We start from the raw sequence: 20,710 nt of genomic DNA, 5'->3' as shown, positions 1-20,710 counted from the left end.
CCGAACTCTAATTCAGTGATCCATGGTTGTACACACAGCGACAATGACCATTTTCCACTTGTCAATGAAAATAAACAAAAGTTACAAATGAGGAGGGGGGAAGAAGGGACTTCCTCTGCACTTCTTTTGTGCTTATATATTGTTAAAAATATTCCTTTTTGCATCATAATGTGTAGGCCACAATAAGGTCCTTTTTAATATGTTCTTGACATTGGTACCGGTACTAACCTAGTTACACTGCTGCTTACAAACGAGACTGCATAGATTGTTCTTTGTTGTTAGTGTGTGTATTGTAGTCTATCAGTGATTAAAATACCTGCGTAGTGACTTGTATTGTTGGATACACCTATAGCCAACCTGTGCGAGATAAGCTTTTAATAGGCTTACTCTGAAATGGAATATAATAACTCAAGAAGACACAGTTCGACTGCAGCAACTTTGCATCATGAAAGAGACCGAGGTAAGAGAAAGACCTAAACTAAAAGTCGCTATCATTGAATGCAAAAATTACAAACATAAACCAATGCAAGAGATATGGAAATCTCAAAGCCAGAGAATTGGAGTCGGAGGAATTTTATGCTTTTGCAGTAGGCTAACAGTCGTTTTACTAAACCTGTAAATTTGGATATTTTGGTCCCTACTCTACAACCATCTTTGACACTGTGCGTCACATGCCACTTATAAAAACCATAATGATTTCAAAATTCAGTTGAAATGGCGTGGTATGTAAACAAAGTTTAGATCACGGAAATGCGAAGCTACATTCGCTTTTGACTTATTCGCAGCAATAGAAGAGTTACGTTTTTTTCTAATATACAAAATAAAGTAGCCTACTTTTTATGAGTTATATAAGAGTGGAGTTGATTTTAATTAAAGTAATTCAAGGTTTTCAGTTGAAAGCATGCTAATAGCGAGGAGTAAAATTATCAAATTGGCAATTGACCCACCTAATGTTGCCAGAAAAGCGGAGCTGCGCATCTCGTAGACATGGTAGTGTGAAAAAAACACTTTTGAGTTGCTGTTTTCAGCTTTTGGTTTTAGTAGCCTATGAGGAGAAAGTTTTGTCATATTTTAGATGTTTTTTGTGAAGTGTGTCTAGTTGATATGTTTGCTGATGTGGTTTGTTGACTTTGCGGTGCAATAAACATTTCGAAACGTTGTCGTAAACCATCAATCAATCGTAAACGTGCAAACGATTTAACATTGCACCACATTTCAATCTTTAACTTATCAAGTAAATAAGCTAGGTAATAGTTTCTCTTTGATGACCTAAATTTGAATCACAACCATTTGAAATGTCATAGCTTGTTTAAAACTATTAAAAAAGTTGCTGAAGCTAGTTTCATAGGACAAGAAGTAAAATAGCAGCCTACATAAAATAACTAAAAAGCATAACTAAATAAAAACTAAACAGCAGGAGTTAGAAAATAGACTAACTCCTTGCTACAATAACTCGCAGATACAGTATATTGATTCTGCTCTGACAAATATCTTGAATTAATTTAAATAAAATTACGCCGGTTAGCTCAATGGTTAAGCGCCCATCTCAAGACCAAGCGCGCTGGTTCAGCTCTACTGCTAATAACAGAGAACAGCTTTTGTGACACACGGATCATCACCGTTTTGTTTAGTCGGCTGCATGGCCGAGTGGTAAGAGCGCTGGAACAGCAATCGAAAGGGCCCCGGTTCGACACCGCTCAAGAGCACGCGGCTGTGTCTTTGGCAGGACACTTAAAGGCATGCCTGAAGGTGGACATGAAGATTGGCTTCCTTTCCTTCCCTATCCACTTAATCTAAATCCTTAACCACCAGATGTAAGCCTGAACACGACCAACAAACCGTTTGCTGTTTTTCTCGAACCACAGCAGAATAACACTGAATAGCACTTTAAATAATATTTAGAATAACACTTTAAATAATATTTAAGGCAGAATTACCTAGTCTTACCATTGCTTTGTTGCTAATGATCGCTAAGCTTATGCATTAACAAGTCTCCAGCAACTGTTGAGTGGCTCAATAAAAGCTTTCATAACCTCACTAAAGTTTGATGTCAATTTAGACACTTCAGAAACCCAATCAACAAGACGGATGTCTTATGCTGCACCAAGTCATTATCACAAAGTGGTAAGCACAATCTGGCAACAGTTATTGTACAGAAGAATAGTAGATTGTATATTATACAGTAATTCCCACTTCTGAAGCCCACCGCGGGCCCCCGGGCCCGGATGATGTAGGGTTTATTAAGCGAGGGATGAATTCTATTACAGGAATGAATGGGAGTAATGCCGAACCAGACCAAATTGAGATTAATAAGCTGGTGGGATCATTAACCGTGGCTTAGCAAGCGGGGATTACCATAAATGAAAATCATTGCTAAGTCTATACAATTACACCAATAACAACAGTCATAAGTTAGCTAATCCCATCAGCAATTCTAAACTATTTATATCGTTATTTCTTTCTTCACAAGACAACTCAATGCGATGGCTGCATTTAAATTAAACACTTTGCCGGTACCGCATTTCTATTGCACCGATAAGCTTATAGGCTATAGGCTACCACACATTTTAACTCTAACTCTAAGGTTCTCTTCCAAAGTTTGATATAATGTTTTAAAGGGGTCCATAAATGCATAATTTTAGAAAAAAAGTGCTTAAACACTAGAATTTATATATTTATCATTTAATTTTATTTGCTACACGCCACTCTAAAATGTTCACTGCTTTTTAGTTTAATTTACTGTTAACTGTTCCCCACGCTTGATAATAAAATGAATCCTTTGAAAATGGTTCGTGATAAAACAATAGTTCGGGAGTTGTGATGTAACTATTCTCGCTATTATCTTACGCAGAAAGTCTCCGGCGGGTCATCACAGACAACCTGGTGCAGCAGTTCGGACAAGCCTCCCGCCTTCATTGTGAACAGACCAAACAGCTGGAAGCCACAACCAATCATCTCTAACAGCAACTTTCAACACAAGTGTTTGGAGAAAAGTAAAGGTAGAAAGTTTGCAACTGTCATCGTTTGATACTTCACCCTTAAACTGTGACTCTTGAGCTCGTTCAAGCTTTAAACTTTATAAATTTGTATTATAAAGTGTATATAATCTTTGGTCGTTTTATCAGAGGTGGTAGTGTGTAGTGTAGTGTTTTTGGGAATGAACTTATTGTCACTTTCACCTCCAAACTATTATCACCTTTACATCTGACTGACATCTTTAAAGCAAAATAAAACCTTCTGGTAACATTGAGGCCATATGCAAAGTAGTGCTTTTGTGAACTGGGCAGACATTTTCTTGTTCCTGTACCTCCATGATTACTACTGCACTTACAGTACGTTGCGGAGTTATTTACCCTTGAAGCCAAAACGTTTTGTTATTGAAAGATCTCAGTAAAATTTGCGGTTTCTACAATGATTCAGTATCTGCAACGTTGAGGATTGATTACTGTCACCATTCATGCTCGACTGTCTACTAATTTCATTACCGGTAGAGGGCGTTAAATCCATGCATATCGTTTTTTCGACGTAGTTATAAGTAGCTCAAAAGTTTCCACAAAAATAAACAATTTATTCAAAGCAATGTTGCCAAACATTCCCAAGAAGGTCAGCTCAGACTCAATTAGTTTTTAAGGGTATTTTACTGGAGTTGCCTTAATTTAGTTAATCGATTGCCATACCATGTCAAAATAAAATGATATGAAGATGTCTACAGTTAATCAATGCGATGCCAAAAGCTTTATGAATAACACATGCTCTTGTCCAATTTAGATTCACAAGGCCATAAGCAAAGTATGGAAACTCGGAGAAAGAAAGAGACTTTTAATTCTACAAATCGCGATGAATCTGAATCACAAGTTATTCCAGAATGGAAACGAAAATTAATTGCAAGAAACACTAATGCGAAATCTGCTCACCCGTAGTACATCAGCGTCCATAACAAGAAATCCGTATTCTAGGCAGGGGCGCCGGAAGCGGGGGGGCAGGGGGGGCGGATGCCCCCCCTGCCCTCAATTTTTCTGCAGATGGAGGGGCAGGGGGGGCAATGATGCTCTTTTAAAGTCATGTAAGCTATTGCACATTTTGCAATATAACAATTTCTGCTGTTCGCTTTTAGCCTATTTATAATCTTTCATTTTTGCCTTAAAATAATATTTACGGCACAAAATTTTGCAACTGCAACACAGTAGGCCTACAGGCCTTAAAACTCGTTTTTTTTTTTCGGCAGCCATTGTGGCCTACCGGGAGCTCCTTCTCGGCGGCCAAATCTGCGTGCTTGGAGGCCAAAATACAAACTAAAAATAACGATAGCACAAGTAAATAAAATTAAACTTGCAACAATGCTTAAATGATCACTTAGCGTTGTTGAAGTCTGGGCCTGGGCGACGTCCTACAATAGAATCGTTGCATCACGCAGTAACTGCTTTATCGGGATTGTAATCCAGTAGTGAGGGACCACCTAACGACACTCGCACGAGTGTCTCCAATGTGGCTGATTTTAAAGAAGTTCGCCACTCCCCTAGAATTCTTTTTAGCAACGAAAAACAACGTTCGACATGTGTTGACGATGACGGCAAGGTAATAAAATAAGTATTTCAATGATGTGAAGGACATTACTAAACAAAGCATAATTTTTGCAAAATAACTTATGATCAAAAATTGTTTCCCCTTGGATGTCAACTAACCTAGTTCTCCTTTTTAACAACGATTCAATGTCCGACAACATCGAATCGACATAAAAACGACAATATTGCCAGTCGATGTAAATTAGCACTTCGGATTAAGACTTTGTTAAAATAAACGTCGGGAATTACAAACAAGACTTACAGCGCTGGTGATCGCAGATGGATATATTTCATCAATAACAAATATGAAATATTCCCGCACAATGCAACAGTGGCGATTATGACGCGCTGACCTAATTCTGCGTCACTCTTTGATACTACATATTTTCGAAAGTTAATCCACGATCATTCTATTGCGAAATTAAATAATTGGCTAAAAGAGACCGGCGGCCAAACTTGACCGATTGAGAAGGTAGCACCGGCGGTCATTCAAGCACTACTTAGCGGCCATGGCCACAGGCTGCTTTAAGGCTTAACAGTAGGTTACATCATTATAACATGGCATGATGCCTTTTTTTTATACCGGACACTTGTAGGCTATTATTACTCAATAGCCTACATAGTGAGCTGATAGATTAGCATTATCGCTATAGCTTATTTTAAAACTTGAAAAAAAAATTGGCCTTTTAGTAAACAAAAGTGCCCTTTTTTGTAAGTTTGCCCCCCCAGTCAAAAATCGTTTCGGCGCCCCTGATTCTAGGTCTTCTGCCGGGCTATTCAGAGCAATTTTTCGGTAGTAGCCTAGGCCTAACCAGTTTTTACTGTATCAAAATAACCAAAGGATGTACTAACTAACGTGATTTAACTGGGTCGGAGAAAACTTCAAAAACACGTTTCGAGCAGCCCTATTGTCAATGCATGTAGGCTACGATGACTGTCTCAAGAAATTCTTTGGTAATTTTTCCCACTGTTTTAGACTAAATGCTAAACTTCCAGCTGTATTTTTTTCATGCTCTTTTGTTCTGTCCTGTTAGCCACGTTTTTACATTGTTGCATCTGCTGAGCATTTACCGAAATGGAAAATACAGAAGTGCTCAATGAATTAGCCAGCCGAATGATCACGTGATCAGATAGCAGGCTATTGGAGGTCATAGTTAGCAATTCGTTTTTGCGTGGTTTGCTAAAGTTTTCCGACAGGCGTTGGTTAAACGTATGATAATGTTGAATCAATACATGTGCAATGCGTCATTTTACACCGCGAGTATTTTAAGCGTTTGTTATGCCTTGAGAAAACTAGCTGAGTGGCCGAGTGTTCCGCCTTTGCTTTGGTGCAGGTAGATCTGAGATCGATTCCAGGTCGAGTCAAACCAAAGACTTAAAAAAGATACCGATTGCGTTCTTTCTTGCATGACGCAATGAAAATCAGTCGGGTAATAATGTGATGACATCGTAAACCTGATACAAAATGAAAAATGAGCCTTGTCGCTAAAAGGCCTTTGCTGTTGTGGAGCAATAATGATTAAAACCATAGCATTATTGTCATGAGAGCTTTGATAGAGGAAATATTTCTGCAAATTTCAACTAACAAATAAATATTAATTGAAATGCTTGGTCTACCTGATAAAAAGTAGGACTGTAGAGTCGCGGGGTTTTAGCGTGTCCGGAACTGAAGTTGTTGAAAAAGGCAGACCCCGACTTGTTACAAATACCGATGAATAATAAAATTTTTGTTGGCAATCTTTCTTCAAAATAGTGTTTCTTGTTCTTGATATTGTGCTCTAAACTTTACCAGAAAACAAAAGTGTTTGTTCATGTCAGCTTTTGTGAAAGCCGCCGTTTCAATTTTGATCACAGCTTAAGTGAAATTAGATTTAAACAAAAAAAAGTCAAATTTATGACAAATCTGGTAACCCTACAAAACCTAACAACTCTAAAGCAGTAGTCTAAACACTAGAACATGGCCATAGAATCGACAAGTAAAAAAAATTAATTTCCAGTTTATGAAATCTATAGGCTACCTTTTTTCTTATAATTCATGCTTTTCTTTCTTTTTTGTTAATTTTGTAATGGTTTATCTTTGCAAAACCCACAATTTTTTTCTCACAACTCATGCTTCTCTTTCTTCCTTGTCAATTCTATGGTCATGTTCTAGTGTTTATCTCCTGAAAGCTGGAGTCGGCCAATTGTAAACCGAAAAGTCAGAGTTGTAGGCCTATATTTTTTGCCCGACTCCACAGCCCTCAGTAAAAGTACAAAGCCCAAAAACTAAACTTATGTTCAGAAAATGTTTTTGAAAACTACTGGTTACTGTTTTCGTCTTCATTGCTACAAATCAAAACTCTACAATCAGCCTAAAGTAGGTTAATGGTTTATCATGTTAATTTACAATTTAAAACAAAACAACATAGCTTTCAAAAGGTTCATGGAGCATGAATTGTTTGTTTTTGTTTCGGGTCATGCACGTTTTAGTAAGATCAAAGATTCAAAGGCGACTCCCAAATTACGGACGAGATTCACGCCGAACAAAACAAAACTGTCTTCAGTATAGCCTACAACCATGAATACAATTTCTGGTGTAAGCTAACTTAATATTTCAACGTAATTTGCTGATGCTTCACATTTGTCACATTAATTATGAACAGGGAAGCAGTTGACTTGACGACTGATATAGTCTTTCGTTGTTCCCGGTCTGTTGTGATATCTAGATTATTATGGTGCTATTTTATTCGTACCGTAGCCAATTGTGTATAATTGTACCGTACTATTCTCACAACCGACGACATATATGTTTTCTCTCTCTCGATTAAAAAAATCTAGTTGCCCGAGACTTTCACCAAAGATTTAGTTAAATAACATGTGTTGCGTATCGAATCTCATAAACTTGATGCAACTTTCGAAAATTACTGTGGTACAAATTAGTCATGATGATGATGAAACCACATGAAACTTTGCTCGGAACGTCCTGTTTCTAGCCAGAACGCTGTCTCCGATGCATCACTACAAAAATAGGTGGTTGTAAACTCCAAACTCAACTAAGCTGCACATGTACAAGACCTTTGCAAAACAAACCCTTTTTTCCTGAACGTATAAGGCCAAATGTAGCAATCAAAACACTAACTCTAGATAGCAGGGTCTGATTTCCAAGCAATCTTTTAACTGCGCGCGGTACCTTCCTGGTGCGTTCTTGTGTAGACCTATTTGCCCTAAAATGACCTTTTTGGCTTACAAGAATTAGGAATCTTCATCTTATTTTCGACCTCAAAACATAATAGGCCACGTTCCAGACTGCAGAAGCTGGTAGTGTGACGTCAATAATTGTCACTGCACGTCAAATTGTGAAAGAGTGAGGTCACCAAACCAAAGTCCTCCAGCGATTACCAGACACGTCATATACATGAGCATCTCCGTAACGTAGGCCTACAGGCTACAGTACGTGTTGATATGTCAGTAGACTTTTACTACATCATTATGACATAGCTAGTGTTGTTTCCAGTAGCCATAACAGGGGGTCCAGGGGGTAATTTTGGACCCAGAACCGCGATAATTTAGGGGGTAGTAGCTTTTCTAAGGGGCCCGGAACCTAAAAGAAACTACGGTGTATTATTCTAATACAGTGCCTTGATTTGGGGCCAAAAGATCTTATTCGCACCGGCCCAATCTATCCTCTCAACGGCCCTGGTTGTTTCAAATGCAAAATTGTTTTGAAAATTGAATGAGGCTGTTTTCTGGAGAAGTCAGTCGTGTCTGATTGACGCAACGTCGGAATAAAAGCAGATTGTCACTTTACACATCGTGTGATAGTTTAGCTTAATTTTCGCCAGTACAATGCATCAAGTTATTTAGCAAGGTTGTTTTAATGATGGAACCTTGTTTGTATGTGGGCTACAGTTAGCGATGAATGTGTCAGTTTTCTATACTGTATTTAACGGGTCTGCTACTATTCGGTGAGTCCGATTCGGTGAGTCTGATTCGGTGAGTTCCTAACCTCTAACCCTAACCCCAAACCCCTAACCCTAAAACGGCAAAGATAATTAGGCTACGGTACCCGATAATTTAAAAAAAAAATTGAAAAAATCCCCTGTTAAGGGATCGGACTCACCGAATCGGACTCACCGAATCAGACTCACCGAATCGGACTCACCGAAACGGGCCATTCCGGTATTTAACAGCGTTGCCAGGTAGAATGGTGTTAATAGATCAAAAACCATTGCAGAAAAAAAACTGACTTTGTTTTCATTGTTATAAAAGTCAAACGCACAATTCCTCGTTGTCTTGATTTTGGTATTAAAATGATACAGCACAAGAGCTTGATAAGGCTGCGGTTGTACTAACAATGCACATTGCAGACAGCTACTAAGCAACAAAAACAATGATATAAATAATTGGTACATTCAAAAAAGTTAATAGTAAACAGAAAACAAAATAATCAAAAAGTCAACGGTAGATTATACAATAAGCAACGTTTTCCCAACAAATTTTAAAACATGATGGTTTCTACACTCCTGAAATAAAAAAAAATTAGCTAGAAATTACTTGTCTTAAAAACGAGTGCCAAACACGATTATAATCGAAAGGTAACGAAAATCTTCTTATTAAGCAACTGCAGAAGTCAAACGGGAGCCAGAAGCACAATAAGATAGGATTGACTATTTCCATGATACAGAAAAATCCGTCCTTTTTACATTGATTCAACGTCTGCAGACGTTGAAACAATGTAAAATGACCGATTTTGCTGCTTGGCTTAGTTCAACTGATCACCAAGAAAGAAACGACTTGCTTGAAAAACTTACTTAAAATGTGGAGATACTTTAAGTTCGCCAGGTAAAAAAACAGATGCAATAAACAGTAAAATGATTTCTGATGACAGTACAAAACCGTTCATTAAACGACGCCATATGTGGAAGCATGGAAGCAAAGTGAAGTATGTCATTACACGTTTCGATGAATAAATTGCTTTCATCATCAGTGCTATAAATCAAATAATGACTGGATTTGTAACACTAATGATGAAAACAGTTTAGTTTTCTTAACGTTTGCTAACATAGCTTGGTTTCTGTCTTTTGTGCTCTGCATTTTTACTTAAGTTAAAATATATTCTCATAGAATGCATTAACTTATCTTAACAGTGCTGAACACTTCAAACGTCTGTAGGCTACTACCGGTTACACAGCTCATTATGAATTTGTATAATTTCGTAACAATACAGTTTAAAAATTTGAAACATAGCAGCGCCATGTTTGTAAAGTGTGACGTCTATATTTGGCGACTGAACCACTGCCTTACCTATGGCAATACGAGAGGAAGTGTTTGTGTTTCGGGTTACAAACGAAAAAACAAAACAAAAACGTCAGCTACTTAGCAGTGTAGCCTAATACATTTAGAAAATCTATTTTTTAACATTAATTTAACGTCTATGGACGTTGAATCAACGTAAAAAAGATAAATTTTGCTACTTCGAAAATACGTCTGTTGCGCAGTCACAACGAAAAATACCTTCACCTCAAAGCGAAAGGCTTAAAAAAACTAAACAGCAAATTGTCAAATCAGTTTGCTGCCAACCGAAGCAGGAGTCCATGCTCGATTGCCTTTCCTGCTCACTGTCGATAATGTGCTAAATAGCTGTTGTGTTACTAAATTTATGATTTTCAATAATTTTATACAGTCAACAGCAAAACCATAATTGCATTTGATGACTTAAATCCTTTTAAATATTTGATAAAATGCAACTTGAATGGAATTTTTTTCCTAAAATTAATTTTTCGATTAACTGACAGCAAATCTCATTGATTTAGTCCATAGGCCTATACAGTTTTGCAATCACCTGACACAAAATCACATATAACAAACGTTACATTAAGTGAACCCAATTGACCAGCGAAGTTCACAAATGAAGATACTTCGCTAGAGCGAAAAACCTACAACTGTGGTCTTCCCTCAGTTATTTATCATTAATGCTGCCACATATCATCTAATCGGTGCAAGCACTCGCATTTCAGCCAGCAAAACCTGCCCTTTTTAATATTGATTCAAAGTCTACAGACGTTGAATCAATGTAAAAAGGCAAGGTTTGCTACTTGGGATGTCCATTGCAACATACCAGGTTGATCAACAGCAGCTGAACTTGAAGCTGACACAAACTTATAAAAAAGGCAGTCAGTGAAAAATGAAATACTCTTTTCAAAGTCAATTCAAAAGTTACTACTTTAAAATACTAATTTTTAATTCAGAATATTGCGATGACAGTTGTTACTCTTGTCTTGCTACCTCAGGGAGAATTTTCTTTTTTTTCATTCTACAAAAAGATTAGTGTACTTCTCGTTTGTTATACGCATACATACACGTAGTGGACTACTTGTACAAGATGTGTTGAAGTCTTCAAATCTGTAAAAAAGAATTGATTAGAACTGTATAATTTTGTTTCCAGGATTGCGTGGTATCAAGGTGTGATTCCATGAAAAAATAGGTTGAATAAAACAAAAAATAGAATAGTTTTGTAGAAACCGAACGTTGTTTCAATGTCAACAGGTTCTAATCGAGCCAAATAGGTTTGTTCACACTGGCAACATACGTATAATTAATGTTTGATGGTGAACAACGAAAAGTTAACATCCTGTCGTAGCTCCAAGCTGGGACTTTAGCGGTTTACTAATTAACCATAATTAACCAATTTACGCTATACACCGACAAACTATGAACTAAAGTGCCCTGGGGGTCTGGACATATGACCAGTGAATACCACCGGACGAGATCTTATTCTTTGATAACGAAGAAAAATTACTACTTTACACAATCTTGGCAATAATTATCAGCACAGGTTGATTGCCACACCAAGTTGAAGGTTTCAATTAACTGGCAATGCTACAAGAAGTGACTGTATCTTTTCAGCGCTGAGTACATGAATCTAATGTTACTGCATCAAAGCTAATCCCAATAACAATTGAAATTGTCTAAGTCTTATACATAGTTTATAGAAAGTAGCATAGCGTTTATCATAAAAACTAATCAACTTTGTTATGTTTATGGAGGATTTCATACGATGTATTGATTAACATAGTACGTAAAATGGGTTAAGCTTGACTTAAATCGGCATTACGTATAATTTTATTTTAGATAGCAATAAGAACGTGCATATGATGGTGTTTTTCCAAGCACTAGAAAACACTCACATAGTAAACGGAAACGAGACAACGTGCTTTAAAAGGTTAACCTAAAATACTGTTTCTCTGACATCAGATAAGCGGGATTGTGGTTGAATATAGTTGTGACAACAAACGCAAAAGTAACAACAGCCGAAGACGCGGTCGCCCAAGCACCTTATTTTGACCAAAAAACACATCGTTTTTTTGACAATAAAACGTTAAGTTAGGTTGAAAAATTCCGTCATATGACAAACGATTAACGAATATGACAGTAGATAGATACAAAGCAGAAATTTATTTCTCAAAATTTCAGAAACTAAAGCAAAATAGAATCATTTGATCCAAGTTTGACATGTTAAAGCTTTGGTAGAGAGTTCGCTTTGTCGAACCATAGACAGACAAAACAAAAACTGTTTATTTGACATGTTTTCACGAAAATAGTGGTGACCAACAAATGTTGCGCCATCAGTTGCAAACGATATGACGTATGTGGCAAGCGAAAATAGATTCGACTCAATTTTTTTATTCGGTTGAATCGGCCTTGCTAAGATGAACCTACTATTCCCTTCACACAGTTATGTTACACCAACATTATAGGTTCCAAAAGATATCCCTGAAAACAGATATTTCGAGTAGCATCTACATGAAAACCGTCACAAAGCGGAAATACGGTGCTTCCGACGCGTAAGTTCACTAATACTAAACTACAAATGTGGTGCAAGTGTCAATACATTGACCCTTAAGTGTAATACTGCAATATTAATTAGGACAAGATGACTTTTATTCCCCATGCAAGAGGATATTAAGTAGTTAATTTCCATGTGAAATTTACAGGTGAGTGGCCATTCATGAAGTTCAGCAGGTTAGCGCGAAGTGCTGGAATGATCCATCAATTCATCGATCCACAGCTGTGGTGTGGAAACAACTGAAAGTCTTACGACGGAGTGCAGTTTGAAAGTAGATGATAAACTTTACGTTAAGTCATACCTGCGGCACGGAGTCCTTCTTAACAAATCCCTGGTTCACGCCAGGGGACCGCTTAGCTATAAGATAGCACAGCATCCACCACCTGAACGGGGCTGTGACATAAAGTTTGTTTCTCGAACGATTTCAGCAAAAAGCTCGTCTACGTTGCGTTTGCTTTTGGCAGACGTTTCCAAGAATGGACAACCCCATGAATTAGCCAATGTTGCCCCGTCCACAGTACGAACCTCTCTTTCTGGTTCCAGGTCAACCTACACAAAAGAAATGAGCCTTGAAAGACAATGAGCGGAACCAGCAACAAGAATGTACTAAGAAAAAGTACTCTCTACATGGAGTGACAATATTGCTTGAATAAAGGTACCTGTGGCAAAGCAAATAATAAAAATATCTCAATAAGTTTATAAGTTCAATAAGAAACAATACAGCATATATTATGCAAATTAATAAAATCATTCATTAGGCTCACCTTGTTCCCAACTAAAACAATAGGAACTTTGTCAGTTCCTTTTAATCTGCATATTTGCTCACGCATGGGTTTAATATCATGAAAAGACTGTGCATTCACAAGTGAATAAACCAAAATAAATCCTTGGCCATTTTTTATGTACAAATCTCTCATTGATGCGAATTGCTCTGTGCCAGCAGTGTCCAAAATTTCCAATATCGATGGCGTCTGGTCAACTTCAATTTCCTTTCTGAAAATTGCAAAATTATATATATATAGTTGAGAATGTTTATTTGCCTTTCAAATTTCAATTAGTTCAAGCCAAATGATTTATGAGCAAATACAGGCAAGTTCAAGAAGTATTAACAAACTATATGGTTTTTTGAGTAAGTTGGTAATGCTTACGGTATCACATTATAGGCCTAACCACAGTTGTGCCCATGTTACAACATGCATTCTTCGTCATATCAAGCTTTATACTTTGAAATCGAGTATTTGTATCAAGTCCAAACCAAATACAGCAGACTTTACTGGCTCATAACCGATATACACTAAAATATCGGGTCCGCTACTATTCGGCGAGTCCGATTCGGCGAGTCCAATTCGGCTAGTCCAATTCGGCTAGTCCGATTCGGCGAGAGCCCTTTTCGACGAGTTCCCTATTGGGCAATTTTTTGATTTTTTTTTTAAAATTATCGGGTACCGTAGACTAATTATCATTGCCGTTTTTTACATCGTTTTAACATCGCTAAACGTTGAAATAAGACCCTAAGCCCAAACTCTAACCCCTAACACGTACCCCAACCACTAACCCCCAACTAGGTCTTCCCGAGGTCTTCCCGCTGTGAGACAATTATGATTCAACAGAACGCATTGTTTTCTTTGCAATGTGTGAGAATTAAATCAAAAACCGATAAAAGAAAAGGTGTTTAATGATCTTGGTCGCAGATATTGCCTGCATTAACAACGTCTCTCACCGCTATTATCACCTAGCTAACCTGACATCATTGTTTTATGCAGCCGCTAAGGTTTGACATCGACTTTAACAATCATGGAATATTGCATAATAATAAGAACGATTATATCCTACACGCAAAAATAAAAAAATGATCTCTTAAAACAGCTCTTTCTGTTTTGTCTCGTGAGCTTTGCATATTGCTCAACAAGTGCATAAAGTTTAGAATTGACAAGAAATCATTGAATTTGAAAATTAAGTTTGAATCACTGCAAATAAACGTATTCAAAACTTTTACTTAGGCCGACGCGATTTCACACTCCGTAATCTACGTCGACAATGATTTTTAGTGCGTTCATTTTGAAAACTGCCGAGCTGGAGACAACAGCATGTCCCGTGTTAGTTGAACTTGCCTTGTTGAGGTGAAAATTACTTGCGAACATCTCAAACTTTACTCACGTATATAGCCTACTGTATTCAATAAAAGACTACAAAAACTATCGATAAAAAACAGAAGAGAAAACACTTCGCCGTTGTCAAAGCTTTGAAAGTCAGTAATTAGCGAAACGAGGTTAACAAAACTTTTCACTCTGCTTGAGATCATGATTTTTTTCGTTTTATTTCGATAACTTCACTGTCTTGATCGTTGTTATTCACTCGCACGAAAAGGAAACGAATTGTCTTGTTTTCCAACTGTTCCAATTATGAGCTAATAATATCAAAATTTGTAAAACTAGGTGTACTGCATGCGTAAAACTAATCCTTTCAAGCAGCGGTTCTAATAAATTCGGTTTGCGACCTATTTGTCAATATAAACAAGACACTATTAAGCTTAATCAAAGACTATTTTAATTAAGTAAAATAGCGTTACGGTTATGACGTCATCACCTTTCTCGCCCCCCCCAAGGTTTTTTGAAAAGTTGGCGCCTATGTTACAAGTATTATATATATCATGTGAAATTGCCAGGATTAAGTTATCAAATTAAGCTTTCTTGATCCAAGGAAAATATTCCCACAAGCAATCAGAAACTTACCGATAAAAATCTTCTATAGTTGGATCATATTTTTCTGCAAATGTGCCAGTGACGAACTGAACTGTTAAAGCACTTTTTCCAACCCCACCAGAGCCAAGAACAACTACTTTGAATTCCTTCATCGTGTTTCAAGTTTAGTATAAACAAAACACAACTTTTCACAACTTGCAGTGTGCTTTTTAACAGAACATAACACTAATATATTTTTAAAGTTGATTAAAGCTTTTTAGCAAAATATCTACAAATCAGAAATATATGGAAACAGATGTACTGTGTCTACTTACAAACAAAAGAACTACATACAAAATTCAGTTGCTCAAAAAAAAAACATCAAATTATATTGCTGATTATTAGGAATTGATGTATTGTCAGAGATATGACTAGTTACATTGGTAAACAATATAATACTTTATCATTTTTTTAATGAGACAAACAAGTCAACTTGTCTTGACAAAGTTTTTGCACTAATTTCAAATTTCCAAGCGACATTTTTCTAGCACATTAGGTTTTAGAAACATTTGCACTTCATAGTTTCGAGAGAGAGTTTGCTTTTGTACCAAAGACAGGCAAGGCACAACAATACAATTACAACAGTTGAAAACATTCGATAGACTATGTATAAATAAGTATGTAAATATATCTTAATAATGCACAACCCTGTTGTGTTGTGCCTTGCCTGCCTATGTACTTTAATATTTTATGCATGACCTAAATAATATTTACAAATTTAGCAAAACTTTGTTTCATATGTTTTTTCCGAATATATTCCATATGAAATCTCATTTTATAGGTTCACAATACTTACAAGCTGAAGCAATGTTAAAAATGAAAAACTAATAATAAATTCCATGTAGCACAAGCTTTTATAGGTTTAACATACAAAACAATAAAAGTGAATATAGGGAATAGGGATGCTAAAAAAGTGATAATCTCAGAAACAGGTGAAGACATTTTTAAAATCAAGGCCAAAGCTACAAGCTACCGGTATTTAAGGACATGTAAGGTCTTCATTGACACAAATATTCTGTTAAATAAAGTTATCACACAATAAAACATGTTTTTATAAACACATCTTACCATTATACATTTTCATTACACTATGACATCTTTAATAGGCTAAAGGTTAATTTCAAAGATAAAAATTATTTTCAAAGTTAAAGGCTAATGCCTGGAACAGAGTGAATACAAAATGTGGATGTAGAATAGAACAAACCGAATTAAAATGGGACACATTTTACCCCGGTTTTCCCTAGTTTGTTCACTTTTTGCTTCTTTAAATAAGTGTAACTTCGTAAAGTAAAGACGCATAACTTCAAGAACGAAAACGCTTCAAGGGCAAGCAGGGCTGGTTCGACTTTCGGGATGTGTGCTTAAGCAACGCATTCTAAGGACTGCTGGTATCTAATGAATGGAATAATTCCCCGGCAACAGCACTTTAACAATCGGTAACTTCACTCTATCAATCTTGGTGACTAGACTTGCGTCAGTGATTCAAAGCCTCTACAAGTATGCGAAAATGCCGGGATTAAGCTCTCAAAGAAGCTTTCCCAGTCCAAGGATAAAAATTCAATCAAACAAACACTGTTTTTAGAACTTTATAAATCAGGTACCAGTAACTTAGTTGGAGCACAGCTGACTGACAATCTCATAGAGAGGCAGTCAAGCATGTTTCCATTAATTCAACTCTCTCAATGCACAGAAAGTGTTACAACTTAGTTGCTTCTACCTTTTTAAATACTTTTGCTCTGTATTGTTTTTGCTGTGATGATTATCAAAAAACAGGTAAAGCCTGAAGGTGGAAATGTGGAAAGGCAACTGATGATTGATGTAAAGCTACAGTAGCTTAAAAATGTTCAACGTAAAACAATTATGACCAGAGACTGCGTTAGGTAAGTTAGTTCATTAAAAGTACAGAGATTTCTCATTACAAGCTTGACTTGAACATGCCTAACTTCTTTGGTTATCAAGAAATTAAAACACTGGGTATAGCTAAAAACAAATTTTTATTCAATCATCAAAATTGGTTGCATTAGAGATATGCCTTTCAATGGTCCTATTCATTAAAAAATGTTAAGATGCTCAATGACTAATCTAAGTACAAATTGAAAAAGCTTTGAAAAGCTAAGTAAGAGCCCTTGGAGTGTGACAAAGACTAAAGTCTTGTTTCCCAAATCCTAACAATAGAGACGTGACGTAAGGGCGTCACCGTCATAACGGTTTCGCATCACTGCGTTTTTGAAGAAACGATGTTGCCAGGGTTAATCATTGTGGTGGAATGTTCAATTCAATTTTATTTTTCCTTGCTGGCGTGAACATGTAAAGAACGATAAAGTAAACACACGAATTTAACACCAACCAAAGGGAAACATGACAAAACCAAAAATTTTAAAATATGCGATAAAAAGCGTTTTGAAAACAATATCTTAAAGATCCACAGCCACCAAACCTAGAAAAAAAACCCAAAAAAGAAAACTTTTATTTCGACGATTGTAAAATAGGCGTACAATTAATACTTGCAATGGCATCATAGGACGATTACAAGCAAAAGAAATAAAAAAAAGTGACAAGTTTATGACGAAAAATAAATAATTGATTAATAAATAATTAAAAATGATTGATTGATTGTTTCCCGAAGTATTTACTTTGAGAGTCTTCTATTCAAAAACTTAGTTGTGATGTCATAAAAGACTCAGAAAGGTAAATATTGCAGGAAACCAGCTGAGTGCGACCGTGCAGATGCAGAAAAAAGTAAATAAAGATAGATACAATTAAATATAACAAAATACTGTCATACTACTTCTGTTCAAATAAACTTTGTTCTTCAATCAATTCTCGTTTCAATTTCTAAAGGCTTTACAAAAGTTACAAGTAAAATATTTTTCTGACAATTTAAATGCAAGTATTATTTCAGCAGACAACCAAAACGATGGCAAGATAACATTCAATCATGGACCGGACTCCACTTGACGACACTGGGCGAGTTGGCTCAAAATCGCCACTCTTGGAAGCAAATAAGCCACGTTGATGCGCAATCTGCCGCAGGCGGAGATAACGACTGATGATGATTATTTCATCAAAAAGGTTGCCAAAGTGATAAAAATGCGAAAAAATGTATTTAAAAGCAAATTAAAGATAAGGATTATAATTGTAACAATTTGTATAAAACACTAGTTTAAAGCTACAGAACTAAAGTAGTTTTGATAAGACGAATTTTAGTACAAAGAATATAAAAAGTATCTGGCATTACTGCTAATTACTAAAAATATAGTTAGGCTGCCAGTCAACTTATAATTTGATGAACAGATTGAAAATTTGTGCAAAGTAAGTTCATCAAAACAAAAATTTTCAAAGTTTATCTAATATTTATTATGTAAGAGTAGATTCAAATTCAAACAAAACCAGCCCACAACCATCAACTCCTCATATTTTCTCCCGACTGAAGCAAAGCTATGCCAATTTTGAGGAAAACCGCAGAACTGGCAACTTTCGTGAACGCTGTCAACAAAGTTGCCAAACAAAAATTTAATGGCCACACAATATCCAAATTAATACAAATTTGTTGTGCAGCATTTCAAAATTACTTCTAATTTTACTCTGCTCACAAATTTCTTCAAAATGAGATATTTTGGTCGAATTTACGAAAAATTTCTGAAAGATTCAATAAAATATTGACAAACGTGGAAAAAATCTGCCAAACATTCAAACTGCCATATTTGTCAAATTTGGAAACTGTTTAACTGGCAACTTTATTGACAAAAGTGTGCTTGTCTGCAGTTGGTTCTGAATTTGATCGCCTCTCAAAGTTTCAATTCATTCAATTCAATTTATTTTTTGCTGCTGGCGCAAACAGGTACAAAACGGCAAAGTAAACATACGAATTGACACCAACAAAAGGGAAAGATGGCAAAACCCAAAAGTTTAAAATATACATCGATAAAACAGTATTACCACTATCTTAAAATTGCACAGCCACCAAACCTAGAAGCGAAATATTCAGTTTCACCAGACTACAGTAGCCTAGATGACAAACTTATGTTTGTATTTCTGGGAGTGAGGGACTGAGGGGTAATGACAAAAGCATTATATACATGCCAGCCTAGCACAGGCCTAGGAAAGGGTAGAATTTGCCACAGCTGATACCAGTAGACTTAGATTGTATATGTACCCACTCATTATTCAGTAAGTATGAAAATGTCATGTGTCTGATTTGGTTAGTCTTATTCAGTGGGGTTTCCTGGTTGATCTTCCTAGGCAAGCTATGGGGGGAGGGTCATTCTTGGGGTATGCCCCGGTGCCCCCCCAGAAAAATTTTGCAAATTTGCCTTAGGTTTTATAGCTTTTCTAGCAATCTGAGTCTTACTTCAAAGCTGATAATTGTTGAGCTGTTTTGCAAAAAATGAGGTTTGAAAATTACTCAACAGCTGAATAATAATATCAATCATTTTATTTTTCGTCATTAACGCGTCCGGGACGAAAAAGATACTAACTACAAAAATCGATATAAACCTACCAGCACGTTAACGAACGGGAAAAGGTGGCAAAACCTTGAAAGGTTTAAAACGTGCCTGAATGAAAAATTATGTAGTAGGCTATATATCAGTAGTTAGCACGGCCACAAAACCCAAAAAAAACAAATAGCAAAAAATAAAACAAAAACAGAGAGAAGCACACATGTAGTAATGAATGACAGCCTAATGAAAAGTGTTGTGGATTAAATTTGCCAGTTCCAATATTGATGTGGAATTGTGGATGAGCAGTCATAATAATAATAGGATGGAGAAAGAAAACCGGACATAAAAGAAACCCATCCTCAGGCAAAAGCCCGTTTCAATGTGGCCCAAGAGAGCAGGTGTTGAGCTCTTTCTATGGTTAGCCTGCACATCACACAGTAGCGTAAGACGATTGAGGTTTGATATCCAATTATCCAGTTTAAGTTATTGTTTCTTGTCCTGGTGGGTGAAGGAATGGATGAGCTGGTAGATGATGATGTCCTGATGGTGTTGATGAAGCTCTCATCCCCTTTTGCGACGTGTCGTGTTAATTATGGAGTATTGCGTTTGCTGTTAATATCTACAAACATAAAAGTACAGCACAAGCAATCGATAGTATTGTTAGGTAAGCCTAATCTTTTGTAAATAATTTCAGATTTCTACTAAAAATCTTCACAAGAATGCAAGAAAGCCTTTCTACGTTGTCTTTCTATTGCGTGTCCGTTTTGCTTAAATGTTGTTTTAGTTTGTGAATAAAAAGTGGCTTTGTATCAGTCTTTCTAATTGAAGAAGGAAATTCGTTCCATGTTTTTGCACCTGTGAATTCTATTGAATGTTGAGTAAGCGTTTTTGAGAAGTATGGAATGTTTAGAGAATCATTATCATATCATTATCAATATATTGTGTGATGATTGTTAAAAATTTGAATTCTATGGACTTTGTGTCTGGTGCAAATAAATAATAATAATTGTTCATAGTAGGGTGGGCTGAAAAAACTTTTTTTTTGAAAATTACGAATGGGGGGTCCTTATTGTCAAATTTTTTCATTATTTTTCTGGATCTAATTTTTTGCTGTATACGCCCATCACGTCACTCAAATGT

General features: G+C 36.3%; 2 protein-coding genes across 2 annotated transcripts; one reads left to right on the top strand and one right to left on the bottom strand.

Annotated features, from left to right (window-relative positions):
- Window positions 1–293: 293 nt before the first annotated feature.
- LOC145767492 (uncharacterized) lies at window positions 294–5,802 on the top strand. Its single transcript, XM_082579326.1, has 5 exons — window positions 294–460; window positions 2,060–2,124; window positions 2,852–2,999; window positions 3,769–3,956; window positions 5,323–5,802. Exons 1-4 carry the CDS (start codon window positions 394–396, stop codon window positions 3,918–3,920), a joined length of 432 nt encoding a protein of 143 aa, XP_082435452.1. The 5' UTR covers window positions 294–393; the 3' UTR covers window positions 3,921–3,956; window positions 5,323–5,802.
- A 3,026-nt stretch (window positions 5,803–8,828) lies between these two features.
- Window positions 8,829–15,349, bottom strand: LOC145766392 (ras-related protein Rap-2c-like). Its single transcript, XM_082578100.1, has 4 exons — window positions 15,120–15,349; window positions 13,152–13,380; window positions 12,689–12,936; window positions 8,829–10,943 (listed from the first exon to the last, which is right to left on the bottom strand). Exons 1-3 carry the CDS (start codon window positions 15,239–15,241, stop codon window positions 12,745–12,747), a joined length of 543 nt encoding a protein of 180 aa, XP_082434226.1. The 5' UTR covers window positions 15,242–15,349; the 3' UTR covers window positions 8,829–10,943; window positions 12,689–12,744.
- Window positions 15,350–20,710: the final 5,361 nt, after the last annotated feature.

Source organism: Aplidium turbinatum, chromosome 3, assembly GCF_918807975.1.
Source record: "Aplidium turbinatum chromosome 3, kaAplTurb1.1, whole genome shotgun sequence".
Lineage (NCBI taxonomy): Eukaryota > Metazoa > Chordata > Ascidiacea > Aplousobranchia > Polyclinidae > Aplidium > Aplidium turbinatum.
Note: the sequence above shows the minus strand (reverse complement) of the source record. Positions and strands in the feature narration are given on the sequence as shown.